The 15,000-nt window shown below is 39.8% G+C and overlaps 2 protein-coding genes across 3 annotated transcripts in view; one reads left to right on the forward strand and one right to left on the reverse strand.

Annotated features, from left to right (window-relative positions):
- acadvl (acyl-CoA dehydrogenase very long chain) overlaps positions 1 to 13,138 on the forward strand; it is a 15,400-nt gene extending 2,262 nt beyond the window's left edge. The window contains exons 3-20 of the mRNA XM_054601537.1: positions 427 to 498; positions 795 to 867; positions 990 to 1,054; positions 1,188 to 1,322; positions 1,415 to 1,559; positions 1,931 to 2,060; positions 2,197 to 2,322; positions 2,430 to 2,628; positions 4,185 to 4,289; positions 4,736 to 4,822; positions 5,186 to 5,248; positions 7,833 to 7,934; positions 8,480 to 8,577; positions 9,736 to 9,808; positions 9,959 to 10,031; positions 10,207 to 10,279; positions 10,511 to 10,586; positions 11,496 to 13,138. Coding sequence (XP_054457512.1) covers positions 427 to 498; positions 795 to 867; positions 990 to 1,054; positions 1,188 to 1,322; positions 1,415 to 1,559; positions 1,931 to 2,060; positions 2,197 to 2,322; positions 2,430 to 2,628; positions 4,185 to 4,289; positions 4,736 to 4,822; positions 5,186 to 5,248; positions 7,833 to 7,934; positions 8,480 to 8,577; positions 9,736 to 9,808; positions 9,959 to 10,031; positions 10,207 to 10,279; positions 10,511 to 10,586; positions 11,496 to 11,633 — 1,833 coding nt within the window. The 3' untranslated portion in view covers positions 11,634 to 13,138. The remainder of the gene's footprint in view (positions 1 to 426; positions 499 to 794; positions 868 to 989; positions 1,055 to 1,187; positions 1,323 to 1,414; positions 1,560 to 1,930; positions 2,061 to 2,196; positions 2,323 to 2,429; positions 2,629 to 4,184; positions 4,290 to 4,735; positions 4,823 to 5,185; positions 5,249 to 7,832; positions 7,935 to 8,479; positions 8,578 to 9,735; positions 9,809 to 9,958; positions 10,032 to 10,206; positions 10,280 to 10,510; positions 10,587 to 11,495) is intronic.
- A 1,115-nt stretch (positions 13,139 to 14,253) lies between these two features.
- The window catches only part of zgc:194312 (uncharacterized protein LOC794943 homolog), a 4,328-nt gene continuing 3,581 nt past the window's right edge, over positions 14,254 to 15,000 (reverse strand). For both annotated transcript variants that reach the window (XM_054601644.1, XM_054601643.1), the window contains exon 2: positions 14,254 to 15,000. This exon is cut by the window's right edge and continues 133 nt beyond it. In XM_054601644.1, coding sequence (XP_054457619.1) covers positions 14,995 to 15,000 — 6 coding nt within the window. In that variant the 3' untranslated portion in view covers positions 14,254 to 14,994.

A 15,000-nucleotide genomic window follows, 5' to 3' on the forward strand; every position in this document is an offset into this window, starting at 1 on the left:
TTACATACATTTCGGGTCTCGTTCAAAAACTCAATTGCAATACAACAGCCATCATTATCCATTTGAAAAATATGTACTAAATGCAGAGTACACCTGCTGCTTGGGGAGTCAGCTGGCTGGCTGTGCCCTTGGGATCACCTCTCACCCACTTGGTGCCTTAGATGAGTGCTTTAGGTGTTTAGCCAAGCCGGTGCCCTGGCTGGAAGTGGAAAAAACTTTCATTCATGTTATTTTGTTTGCTCGTAACTCTGAATTCAAAGCTGATGAGCACACTTATTCCTCTGTTTTTACAATTGCATCAGAACAATAAAAACTCACATAAACAGACTGAGGAACAGCTTCTTCCCAGAGCTGTGGCCTCCATTATTAGGATTAGTTTTCATTCCTTTTGTGTATTTTTATCTTATTATTGCTCTTTCTCTTCAGGCGGTGCTGGAGAAGCCAGCAGCAGTCGGCACTGACACAGCCACTAAAGTGGAGAAGAAGACCGTTGCTGTTGTATGTTAATTCTCAGTTATTATTATTTTTAAATTGTTTTATTTGAGATAATGTCATTATTAAAAACAAAAACAACGATTTGCCTTTGTTGGTTCACATCAAATGTATCAATCTTGTGAACACGACTTAAGAATTAAGGGTGCCCTGTTTTTATTTTGACCTCTCCTAGCATTAGTATGTTTTTTATGAATTGCACCTTGTTTGGTTTGGATGCACGCAGTCATGGATGTCTCATTACATCCACAGTGTTATTTTCAAAATGTTGAATTCATTAGTAATGACTTAATTTTCCCTAGGAATCCAAATCATATGCCGTCAACATTTTCAAGGGGCAGATCGCGACTGCCCAGGTGTTCCCCTACCCCTCAGGTAAATCTGAGAGATTATGTTCATTTCTTTTTGAAACGGTGCCTATGTTTCATTAAAAAGCTCTGTCAAAATGAAGGAGAAAAAAAATTGTAGGAGTTAAATAACGTTTGTGTCTGCCGCAGCCATGAATGAAGAGCAGGAGCAGTTTCTCCGTGAGCTTGTGGGGCCTGTCAGCAAATTTTTTGAGGTAATTTCAAATAATTTCCTCTTTTCATCTTTTGGATACATTTGTATGACCTCATGTTTACAACTTCAACAACTTCTCTACATACGTTATACTCGCCCCTCACCCTCTTGCGTTTCTGTTTCCTGTGGTGCAGGAGGTGAATGATGCTGCCAAGAACGATTCCTTGGAGAAGGTAGAAGATCACACCATGCAGGGCCTGAAGGAGATGGGCGCCTTTGGCCTGCAGGTGCCAGCTGAACTGGGTGGCCTCGGCCTCTCAAACACACAGGTACGTCTGCTTGACAACATTTATAGTCGTTTATTGTGTCCAAGTAAACAAACGAGTGCAGTGAGTCTAATGTGATAAACTCAATGTTACAGTACGCCCGGCTGGTTGAGATTGTTGGCAGCCATGACCTTGGCGTTGGCATCACTCTGGGCGCCCACCAGTCCATCGGCTTCAAGGGCATTCTGCTCTTTGGGAATCCAGCCCAGAAGGAGAAGTACCTGCCTAAGCTCGCCACGGGTAAGAATTTTGACGTCATCAGTATCTGGATTTACATGCATCTTCAGATGTTAATCGTAGCTCTGTAAATAACGAGGAACATGCTCGTTATATTCTCCTTTTGTAGTTTTTTTATTAATATCTGCAAATCCCATGAAAAGACCAAAACCAACAATGTGTAAAGGTCGGGTTATGCTAGAAAAGAGATGTGATAATTGTTAAATATTGGGATATAGGTGCACATTTTACAAATGACCTTTAATGTACTCCTGCATCTTTTGCTTCATATTCACATATCATGTATATTCAATGTATTTAGAAGGACCATTATCTAATGAAGGAAGAATGTAGAGCTGCTTAATCATCTCCGTTGTCCGTGTGTGTCCCTCCAGGTGAGCATATAGCGGCCTTCTGCCTAACCGAACCAGCCAGCGGCTCCGACGCCGCCTCCATCAAAACCACAGCTATTCAGTCCGAGTGCGGCGAGTACTTCACTCTCAGTGGAGGCAAGATCTGGATCAGGTGAGGTCACAGCAAACGGAATCAGAATTCTTTTCACCACAAGGCGGAAGCATTGTACAATTTGTCAAGTAACATAATGTAATGGCTCAGAGTTGCATGTGTCTTTTTCCTAATCTTTTTTTCTTCTTCTTGTCAGCAATGGAGGTCTGGCTGAGATCTTCACAGTGTTCGCCAAGACACCCATGAAGGATCCCAAGACTGGGGAGATGAAGGACAAGATCTCGGCCTTCGTCGTGGAGAGGAGCTTTGGAGGAGTGACACAGTGAGCACATCTTTTCTTAAGATTATTGTTTGTTTATCACTATGCACCATGACAAAGCCTTGATGTGATGATTTTTTTTTTTTTTTTCACCATCCTCTTCATCACAGTGGCCCTCCAGAGAAGAAAATGGGCATCAAGGCGTCCAACACAGCCGAGGTCTATTTCGAAAATGTCCGCGTGCCAGCTGACTGCTTGCTGGGCGAGTTGGGTGGAGGCTTCAAGGTGGCCATGAACATCCTGAACAACGGGCGTTTTGGCATGGCGGCGGCGCTTTCCGGCACCATGAAGGGAGTCATCAACAAAGCCGTGAGTAGACGACCTTTAGCACCGTACATGCAGACGCCAAAGTGATGAGGGCGAGCTTTTCTGTCCCGGCTGCTGCATTGCTTTGTAAGCTGTATTGTTTATGTTACACACCCTCTTTCGATCATGCATTGTCGTGGTTTTGTAGGAAATTCCCCATTTTGAAGCTCAGTATGGCCTGTTTCTGCAATGCAACTTCCTGCTGAGGTTACAGACGCTGAAGATTCAAACATACTCTGGTCACAGCTGTTGTTTCTCTCAAACATTCACATTGTTCTTGAGTGACTGCAACCAAATGTGTATTTTGTAATGCTCGTTGCAGCTTTATCAAATAAGGTTTTTCTAGAGTTAACAGTTCTGTTGTCGTTACAGAGTGAGATTTCCACAGAAAATTAACTATTAACATTAACTATGCCATATGGAGTCGGCTAATAAGAATAGATTAATAAATGAAAGCTGATTGCTTAGCTGCGACTGTATTTTAAAGATATTATTGCTGCTCAAGAAAGGTATTGCTGCTCAAGAAAGACTATTTGTATAAATACAAGAATTATAAAGCAATCTTTAGAGAGACTTTAGAAGATTCTTTTCTTGATTCTTTTCGTAATATTTTGTTTTTTCTCACAATATCATCAAAAGAACCAAAAAGAGTATTGATAAGGAACCGATAAGAGTACTAGCATCAATAAAATACCCATCCCTGTTCCTAAATGTGATCATTTCGAATTCGTACTATTCAGCTTGTTATACTGTTGCTGTTACACAAGCAGTACTTTAATGTACGTCACAGCAGAGATGGACTCAACCGCCTCATGTTCTGAGAAACGTGTCAACCCTTTACAAAGTTTAGCTTTTCAATTCAAAAGTTAAATATCTTATTTTGATATAGCAGTGCTGCAGACTGTGAGGTTTTCTATCCAAATGAATTATAAAAAGGGCATATCCAGGAAGCTACTGGTGATAAAGTGACTTTCAGTGCAGAAACCTCTGAAAAAGTTAAAATTGGATAAATCCTTGTCCCAATATACTCAACTTGTGCATACATTTATGCACAAGGACCAGGTGCTCTGTGTTTAGTGTTTTGTAGCGAAACGCCAATTTACAACACCTGTCTACGGGAGGATTTCTTTAAAAACAGGAGAGAATCTGTAGACAAAAAGCAACATGTGTTTACATGCAACATGCAACACACCTCTTCACTTGTTGTTATCTTGTTTATACATCGCTTTCTCTGTTATATTTTCAGACATTGCGGTATTGTTTTTGCAACCAGAGAAACTGCGTGGTCACACTCGGCTACTTCTTTGGTAACACCAGTTTTGCAGCCCGCCACAAGATGGCTCGCGTCATCGCTGGCTGCAGCTCACCAAACTTCCTCTATATGCACAAAAACTAGACGATAAACAACATTTTCAGCCCAAAATAGGCTGGATAGTCTGGAAGTATGAGGAAGCATACAGGGTTCATACTTTACCCATCGGTCTGTTTGATTCTGTCCCACAGCTTGTAACTATTGTCTCAGGGTGTGACGGTGATCTCCATTTCCCTCTCTCCGTCAGGTGGATCATGCGGCCAACAGAACCCAGTTTGGGAACAAGATCCACACCTACGGAGCCATCCAGGAGAAGATGGCTCGCATGACCATGCTGCAATATGTCACTGAGGTCGGTCGAAGCAACAGTGAATTTTTCTATAAGTGTGATTAACATTTATCTCAATTGTTTTTTCACTAACATTTATGATGCTGGATTTGATTAAAGTAGCGTTGAACTAAATATATAGGAACCAAAATCTCAACAATATTAAGTGGTATTTTATGTTTTTACTGTCAAACCTAAGCGTGAATACGCTTCTAGTCTGTTAATTCTCGTGCCTTCTCTCTGATTTATGTGTAGTACAAAGTCTGGGTTTAAAGAGATACATTTTTATGTTGATATCCTGTCTAACAAAACGTTTTTAAATTTTCCAAGCAAAGATGTTTTGAGCACAAATTCTCAACAAATGAAACCACTTTTACACTTTGCATTATCGTGCATTGATGCTGAACGCTTCAACGTGAACAAGTATCATAAATTCGTGCTGACATTACCACTTCTGTGTCTTTTTGCAGTCAATGGCCTACATGATCAGCGGCAACATGGACAGTGGAGCGACTGAGTTCCAGATAGAAGCTGCCATCAGCAAGATCTTTGCCTCTGTAAGATTTCATTTCATTGGTCAAGCATAAATACCAGAGGGGCTCATAGTTTCTATAACGCCTGTCTGATATACTGTAATTGCATAATTGCCTCTGACACCACTTTTAGAAAATGATGCATTCTTTTGCTTTTACTGTTTAGGTAAAGTGGTTATTTCTTACAAACATTAGTGCTCTGGTGAGACAACACCTCTTTCAAAATAGTTCTGATGTTCCTCTTTCTGTGGAAGACTGGAGATACAGGAATGCATTTTGTCTATGCTTGTTTCCTGGATTAAGATGATATGTCGTTGTGCATTTGTCACAGCGAAAACTCAAAAAGCATCTCTGTGTGTGTTTTCTTTTTTGTTCTAACTGTTACAGGAGGCAGCGTGGACTGTGACCGACGAGTGCATTCAGGTTATGGGCGGCATGGGTTTCATGAAGGTGAGCGCTCAGTCCACATCCAGTTTCATTCAAACAGCACAGAGACGCTGCACGGGACGGATGCATATTCTTGTGGTTTTGTCAGCTTGTTTGTTGTTTAAGCAGATGCTACCGTTTACTTACAATTTTAAAAGGCCAACGCTATAGGTTAATAAAATAAGTAGTTCACAAAGTAAAAGAGTAATGTTACATTTGTTTAAGGTGACAAACCGTAAGCAGGGTTGAGTGAGTACCCTGCAAAATTTGAACCCCTTTTCCAGAACCTGGTCTTTGACTGGAGGCACGAAGGTCAAAATTATAAGCACCATACTGCCGTACCCTAAAAAGCTCCTCTTGCGGATAAAAAAAAAAAAAAAAAAAAAAGAAAAGCCAGGAACTTTTCCAGAAACTACTTTTAGGAACTAAGAAACTTGACTTGGGTCTTAATAGTTCCTGGACTTACTCACTGGCACCAAACTGTCCCTCCTCTGGGTTAAGAATAGTCAATTTTAACTCAAGGACATTTTCCAAGAGCCCAGAAACTATTTTAGAAACTTAACTTAACTTGCCTTTTGACCAGAAGAACCAGGGTCTAAATAGTTCCTGAACCAAAGTTGCTGGCCTCATAGAAGTTTGTTCTCCAGGGATAGTAGTTTTGCCAACCGCGTAACTACTTAGGCATAAGTTGCGGTGCTTAACAATGCACACTGGTCAAACAGAAACACTGAGCCGTCCACCACTTGTGTACAGCATTCATTAACACAATCAGCCACTACTATAGGACTAGGGAATTTACTTTTCTGTAATGTAGTGTTTCATTGACTGTAAAGTGTTTAAGGAGCAACAATCAAGAGTCAACAAGTAGACAAGAGAAAGAAAAGTGAACTTTGCCTGTTGATATAATAGAGTCATGTACTAGAGCAGAAATACATCAGTATAAACCACTATGCAGATAACTTGATTCATTCTTGTGTTTTTAGTACATTGAAGAGCATACTGATCCACCTTTTTTTAAAACATCCATTCAAACAGTTGTTTGTTAATCTTTTATTGATCAATTTGGCTGGTCTTCCTGGCAATATGAAAAGAAATCACTTTCAGTTTCCGTTACATTTCCGAGACTTTCCTTCCTGGTATTATGTTATCGGAAAAGAAACCGTCTTCCTGCTTTATCGCCACACTCTATTTGCAGTTATCACTGACCTTATGTCATATTTACTTAACAGCTTATTTGCAAAGATCTGCGCAGTGTTATTTTCATCATCTCATCAGTGATTACAGAATCAGCCAGCAACAATAGTGCTACAAGCCTGAACAACCACTACAACTGTATTTGTGTTGTTCAGACAGGAGTTTCGTTCACGTTGCCAGTGCGGTTGCTGCATACGTTGACACAGATGCCACATTTAAGGTTTCCTCAGACAAAATAAAAAAAACAATAACCAAGAAGTTCACAAGAATAGAGCGATATGAGCTAGCTGAAGATTTAGGGGAAAAGGGCATGGTGTAAACAATAAGTGCTGCTTCACCAGACTCTCAATACGATGGAACATTTTACCCATTCATGGTAACAACATTTTAATGCACCAACTGCAGAGGTGGCAATCTTAATGGAAATTATACTCTAGCATTTACATGGGGTGGACGAATCAACCTGTACAACTTAAAGCAATTTATTTTACTACTATGATTTACAAGCTCAAAAATTCATCCAGAGTCAATGAAAGATTTCAACAGAATTTGTAAGTTTTAAGCTTCCAAACTACAATTATATGTACAGATGTTTCAGTGTTTTTTTCCCTTTGTGTATCTTTTTTTTTTTTTTAAATAATCTTTTTATCTTAAAACATTAAGATACAAGAAAAACAGGAAGGACAACTCCCCTCCTTCTCAATAAAATCCTTTTAAAAAAGGAAGAGGGGGAAAACATTCAGCACCAGCCTCTGATCAGTTCTGCTCATAGTGAACATTTTGACTCAGTGTTTCTTTGCAGATGCACGATTCAAAACGCAGAAATGAATATTTAGATGCTCTCTGTTCCTGTTTGCAGCGGGTTCGATACCCGGCTTCGGCTGTCGATGTGTCCTTGGGCAAGACACTTAACCCCAAGTTGCTCCTGAAGGCTTGCCATCGGTGTGGACTGGATGATGAATGTTAGTTAGAGTCTGATGGTGGCACCTTGATGGTAGCCTGTCATCAGTGTGTGAATGGGTGAATGATATGTAATATACTACTGACTGTAAGTCGCTTTGGATAAAAGCGTCTGCTAAATGACTGTAATGTAATGTAATGTGTGTGTTCTCTTGTGTGAGAGGCCGGGATATAAAATGTAATGTATATATGAGTTACGCTGAGTGACACACACTCGTATTTGTTTCTCAATATGTAAATATAAACGTGGCTTTACCAAAGTTTTGACAGGCTGAAGTCGAGATTGATTTTCAGTGCAGAATATTATCAGAAAAGTTAAATTCAGTGCATTCGTCTGAGCGAATCATGTGTTTTTTTTATGGGTAGGATTTAATTTAAAATTAAAATAACCAATACTTTTTTTACTAAAGAGAACAAGCAGAAGTTCATCATCTTCCTGAATCTGTTTCCTCAGGACTGTGGAGTGGAAAGAGTGATGAGGGATCTCAGAATTTTCCGAATCTTTGAGGGCACCAACGACATCCTGAGGCTCTTTGTGGCCCTTAATGGCTTCCAGGTAAAATCGAACGTCTCTTTTTTTGATCTCATAGTGTCTGTGTGAAAAAGTACAGACAGTTTTGTAGAGAGGAAGTGAACTCTGCTTGCTTCTTATCGTGTAGTCTTGTGGGTTTACAAACGTGTGATAATGAATTAACTTCCTTTTCCTTATTTTACACAAAGGATCTGTTTTTCTTAGCACTCAGTGACTCTCTTTATCGTCTTATAGTAAAGCAGACTAGGTGACAGGGTTGATTAATTATTAATATAATGGCATGTTTTCAGGAAATCCTTCTCTATTATCCCTCATGCCTAATATAGTCGGAACAACAGGGAAAGATTTTCACCCCCTTTTAAAAAAATAAAAAAAAATAAAAACCCCAAAACTTTTACGTTCCGAAAGTGAAACCAAACATCTTTCGGTAGAAGAGTATGGCAGTCAACACCTCAGCTACATCAGGATGCAGCAGGTCCAGGTTTGAAGGTGTCTAAGCAAGCTGAGAAAAAGAGGTTTCCAGGCACTTTAAGCATTAGACATTTCTAAATCATGCCTGTTCCCCTCAGAACGCTGGCAACCAGCTGAAGAGCTTGCAGAAGGCCCTGAAGAACCCCCTCGGCAACGCTGGGTTGATCGCTGGAGAACTCACCAAGAGAGCCAAAAGGTTGGGTCTCACACTCGCGTCACACGCTGCACTTTGGCACTTCCTGTTTCCAGATGGTGGGAGACGGGGGACTTCCCTTGCAATGCACAATATATGATGCAATTTATTGATTTTAAGAGTCAGTTCCATTATTACATATGTTTACAGTTGCAGCTGACACCTTTTAAAGATCATTTGTTAGCGCATCAGTTGAATAATAGTAATCCTGTCTACGAGTAAAAACTTCACATTTCAATGTCTGCCTTCAAGGAATTGTGAAGTGAATAATATGGATTCCTTGCATTGGGGCGTTGCTAGCACACACACACACACACACACACACACACACACACACACACACACACACACACACACACACACACACACACACACACTATATCACAATTTCCTGCGTTCTTCACCTTTAAAGTGATTTGAAACTTCCTTCACAGTTGAGTCGCTGCTCTCAGAAGGCTTCTGTTTTATCTTATCTTATCTTATCTTCTGTTTGAGTACTGTTACTGTGCAGACGAAACGCCCGTCTTATTATCACTGCAGCTTATTTGTCCTTAACTTTCTGTCTCCCCTTCATCTGCCAACACAGACATTTAACACCTTGACCACAGACAGTTTTCCTGAGTAAATAGGAGTGTGTTCCAGTAATTCTGGTGTTGACTATAACAGTTTTTTTTCCCCCTGAAGAAACTGATATGATACACCTATGGTAAATACTTAATATTCACTGTATTGACTATGATGCACTATAGTCTAATAATATAAGTGAAAGTATTATAACATTGACAATGTTATTGTCAGCTAAGACCATGTAATGCCACTGATATTATAATAATAATGATAATAATAATAATTTAATAGCATAATAATTAAAGTACACATTTTTTAAGAGAGCAATGAACTTTGAAGTTTTAAAGATATTCTTACATTATAATTGGAATGTAAAAAAAGATGTATCCTTCCTAAATAAATAAATAGATCAAATAAAATAAAATAAAACCAAAATAATTAAATAACTCTGGGTCTAAAATGTAATCATTTTGCACAATGCCCAAGTCTTATTATGGAAGGGGAAACCCGGCTGTATTATAACTTGAAAGGTTGGTGACATTCTTATGAAAACAATTGTATGTCTAACACTTCCTTCTTCTGCTGTGTTTGTAGAAAGGCAGGTTTGAGCACTGGTTTGACACTGCAGGGAACCGTACATCCTGAGCTGGCACAGAGCGGAGAACTGGTGTGTAAACTTCTCTTGTGTGTAATATCATTTCAATTGTAGGCTTTTATTTAATTCTTCTTTTTTTGCTAATGATATATAATATGATAGGGGACTTTTTTTTCCTACTTTGTTGCCTTTTTAAATGATTGATTTATATTTTATTTCTAGACCACTAAGGCCATCGAACAGTTTGGCGCGGTCACAGAGGAGCTGCTGATCAAACACGGAAAGAAGATCATTGGTGAGTGAGTGAGTGTGTTTGTGTGAGTGCAGGTGAAGGTGAGAGAAAACCCTGTGGGTGTTCAGTAGGAGAAAAAAAAAAATCCCCAACTGTCACAGGTTCTGCATAAAACGTTGGAACAGATTCTCCTAGAAAAAAACCAACTTGTTCTTTAACTTGACTCTCTCTGTTGCAGATGAACAATTTGTCCTGAGGAGAGTTGCTGACGGTGCTATCGACCTCTACGCCATGGTCGTGGTCCTGTCCAGGTATGCAAACATGAAAACAAGAGAATGATTAGCAAACTCTGTCCTTTTTTTTTTTTTTTTTTTTTTTTTTTTAAAGCAACACCTATGTTTCTCTCTTTCTCCGTCTGCATTTCACTCTCTCACTCTCTGGTTTCAAACTCCCACTCACCATCTCTGTGGTCTACTTTTATTCCATCTACATATACGCTCTAAACTAACATTCTCTGTGTTTGGTTTTCCTCTCTCTCACAGGGCTTCACGCGCTCTGAGTCAGGGCAGTCCCTCAGCTCAGCATGAGAAGATGCTGTGTGAGACCTGGTGTGTGGAGGTAAGATCCTACAGTCGACGCCAGAAACACTGACAAAAATGTCTGTATGAGGACGTTGTATCTTTATAGTTAACATACATTTAGTATTTTGAAGACACATAATGGTTATATAGCTCAATATTCCTATTTATTAACATCAGGTTATGATGCATCATTCTATTTACATAGAGATTCAAAAAGGAAATGAATGATTTCTCTGATAATATTGCCAGACATATACCCTTCATTTTTCACTGAAATGAGTTATGATTATCTGGGAGGGAAAGTTGTACTGAACAACTTTAAAAAGAGCTACCAAAAGGATTATCATGACTCAGCGTTGACAGATCCAAGCTAGCCGTTCCACCTGTTTCCAGTTTTCATGCTATGTTAGCCGGCTGCCGGCTGTGGATTTAGATTTACATTGCAAACATGAGTGGTCTCAATTTCCCAAAATGTTGAACTATTCCTTTATGTAATCAATGTATTTAGGACTGAAATGCCGACCGTATCGGTACAGATTACCGCACAGCCTCGGTCAGTTTGCAGCTAACACTTTCCCTGTGTAACATAATCCTAAAAGAGTGTTTTTACAATTGACGTTCTGTTCATTTGCTGGATGACAAGCCAATGCTCTTACATAGCCAGCAACAGCGTGAACTTATCCATGATTTTCCAGATAGTCTAGAATCAAAAAATACTTCCAAGCCTAACTTCTCAAATTGTTTGGCTCATGAATATCCATTCAACACAACTCGCTAGTTTTCTACATTCAACTTTTTGTTTTTTGGATGATTTCATTTCAAGCACAAATATCCGCTGGCAAAAGCTCTTGATCAATTATTTTCAGATGCACCTGGTTAAAATTTAAATCATCAATTGTGGAGATTAAATATTTATACCTTGATTTAACGCTCCTTCGTCCCTCAGGCCTACGATAGGATCATGCAAGACATCAAGTCGCTGCGCTCCAGTCAGTCCAGACAGCTCTTCAAGAACATGCGGGCCATCTCTGCTGCCGTGGTGGAGAACGGAGGGGTGGTGGCTCCTCACCCTCTGGGTTTCTAAACGCACCACGCTTCCCGTACACTTTTCACTCTTCTGTATCTCCAGCCGAGTTCAGCGTCCTGTATGTCAAGTTATCTCAGACGTTGTTATCGCCATAATTGCTCCATCACACATCGGCATCCTCGTGTCAGCTTCTGTTCTCTTATCTCGATTGGAATCAATTTCGGTGTCTTTGTGAAACAGTTTTTCTGTCACTTATTTATTAAATGCCGACTCAAGACTTCTAGAATTTGGGCTGGAGTTTTAATCTATATGAAATAAGAATTAATTGAAATGAAAAGATATGACAGAAAAACTGTAATTTAAAAAAATGACTCAGCCCTGCTACCACCTGTATCTAAAACAGCTGAGGACTGAATGTCTCCGGTGTGTGCATGGAGCATTTACTTACCGCATCTACTCTGTATTTCAGCCTTCATGAACTGTAGCTGATTGAATGATCTCCTCATTTAATCTGTCGACATTAAGTTATGATGTTATTTTTGTCCGTTCTTCACCAACTAAATACATCAATGCAACCTTGAGATAGAGAGGCCAGTTAACGGAGGAACTTATCTGTTTTTAGCTATTTTAATTCATACACACAGGTATTTTGAATGACAGTTTGATTCATACACGCATCTTGAGTTGTGTTCAAATGTATATAATCGCGAGGTGTTCCTGTACTTGAATGCATTTTTTCTGCATGTGAATTAAGCTCACTCAGTGCTCCTCACAGAAGCGTTAATGTCAGGAGCAAAACCTTTTGCCTTAGAAACCGGTCTGCAGATACTGTTCCTGTTGTGACTTCAGTTAAAAAGAGCTTCTTTTTTTTTTCTTCTTTTTTTTAAATGTACATGTCATGGTAGCTCTTTCCTAATGGCCATCACATCGACTACCAATGTGTTTTTCTCTGCAAAAGGGAGCAGGCATCATTAACTGTTAGTTTAAGTTTCTGGTACTTTAAAGAAACAAATGTCTTGTATAATAAATGCACTTAGTGGTGTTTTAATCTGCTGTGTCAGAGCACTCATTAAACTTGAATTAGATCTGCACATTCTTGCCTTTTTAATAACTCCTACAGTGATGAACAACGCTGCTTTTAAGTCGGTAATCTTTTCACTGAACGTGTGCTTGAATAACAGATATGATCACATGCCTCTTGTGTTATCTAATAATGCCTCAACTGTTTGGAGTCATTGTTCGTGCAGATCTACTTTGAGTTGTTTTGGTTTAACAACACACTTATCTTTTGGGACTAATAAATAAAGTATCGATTCATCATTCTATTTTCTTTCTTTTTTTTCATATTTCTGTCATTGAACACATCTTGAGTTAGATCTCGGCTTGGATATAGTTGCAATACACCGGTTTCCTCTGTGAAGTCCAGATTCTTAAATATTCTGTCACCATAAACATGAATGTGGACTTTAAGAGGCCAGACTACTCCGATTCCTTCTTCAAGCTTTTGTAACATGTAAAAGCAAATAAAAATTGACGCTCAGCCAAAAAAGTTAAAAATAAAACCCTGTAGTTGCATTTCTTCTCCCCTTCCCGCCAAACTAACTTCCTGTTTCAGTTGTATACAAAACATCTTGAATCATTGCTATCACTTCTCTATTCCAGGGCATTGACACCGACAGGGGTGGCCAGTAACAGCTTTTGACACCCGATAGCTGTTGGTGCTGATGTGCTGCTTTTGGAATGAAAACAGGAACCTCCCCTGCTGCTCATAGATACACTTTGACTTGATACGTGTTGGCGTCTCACAAGCCCTGTGGTTAAAGCTTTGAGAATTTCCCCAGCATGTATTGCTCCGTCTGACTAAAATCCAACTGATGAGCTCAGCAGCAACTGTTCAACAGACCGTAGAACTTTGCTTTAAGAGGTGCTAGGCAGTTTTTCTTTTTTTAAATGTTTGGACATTCCCTGCTTTTTTCTAAGCAAGCTGTATCCTGCCTCTTTAAAGTGAAAGTTTGCCACATTTTATGTGGATTTCCAATCAGTGTTGATGGTAAATGTAATCCATTGAAGCAATTGAACCCTTTAGTGTGAGCTAAATTGACTGGTAAATGCTTAGTTCTGCTTGCGGAGCTGTGCCGGCAGTGCCTATATGAACCAGGATGCATTGCACGCAGGCTTGTAAGGCCTGGAGGCTCCCCGCCGGCCATTATCCTCTTGCATGGCTAATAGATGTGGCTGAATAGGGGTCAGTGGTCCGTAAAATCCTGTACGCTCATGTTTTGGTAAGCTATTAGCTAGTTTGCGATACAAGCAGAGAGCAAGGAAGTTGTTTTTGAGCAGCATGTAAAGCTCGGCCTGTGGCTACTCAGAGGTGGAGACTAGAAATCCAAGTGGAAATAGCGTGTAGTTCTTCCTTGCATCCAATTATGTCACTGTCTCCTCAAATGAAGTCACTGGATGCATGAACTACAATCAGCTTTCTTGGTCGATACAACATGCACTTCAATCGACTACATTTACCGCCGACACTGATTGGACATTTGCAAAAAAGGTTTGAAACGTTCCCTTCAAGCTAAGTTTAGTTTGGTTTTGATTCAATACCAAGTTATACCAGAGTTGGATCATGATATTGATACTAATGTTCATATTTTTCATTTATTATTTAGAGCAACTGATGTTATATCCTGTGGAGGAGAGAAAGGTGTCATCATTTATTTACCCCTGAAATATTTAATTACCACCAAAACATTGGGCATTTTTTTCTCACCATTCTGTTTATTACTTTATCACATGCTGTCCATCCGTCCCCACTGAAAGATATTAGAGAGAGGTATCTGTCTTCTCGTCTAATTCTCGGCGAATTAGAGAAAGGGAAGCACGTGTGACCTCCCCTCTCTTGGTTTTAAGGCTGCTGCTGGAAATATTCCGACAATATTCCGACATTTTTTTGAATCCACAAGGTTAAGAACAAGTTGAAACAACTTTCGCCAGACGATATGTTTAAGTATATCCCAGTCATTTTAATCCAAAATGATGGAGAGCTGTCTGTGGCCTTAAAGGTCAGAGACCTGAAGACCTGATGCTTAAATCCTTGGACCAGCCAGGAAAATGTACAATAAGAAAACTTCCCACTTCTTCTGAAACCATCCCGTCTTCTGCTGTTGGCCTCTGAGCAGCTCCGACGTGAATCAGCATGTGTGCTCCACTGATAGAAGATCAAAAATAGAGCAACGGGCTGATGTCTTGTGGTGCTGTGACAATGATGGGAAAACCCGGTCTTAGCCTTTTTTGGTTCAGGAAGAAACCTTACAGGATTATTGATTCCAACGTGTTTGCTTTACTTCCTCTCCGGTCTGAGCTGAGCCACTCATCCAGATGTTCCTGTTGCATTCAGGATCCTGATACTACGTTTTCCCCGTCAGGC

This window comes from Anoplopoma fimbria, chromosome 7 (genome assembly GCF_027596085.1).
Source record: "Anoplopoma fimbria isolate UVic2021 breed Golden Eagle Sablefish chromosome 7, Afim_UVic_2022, whole genome shotgun sequence".
Lineage (NCBI taxonomy): Eukaryota > Metazoa > Chordata > Actinopteri > Perciformes > Anoplopomatidae > Anoplopoma > Anoplopoma fimbria.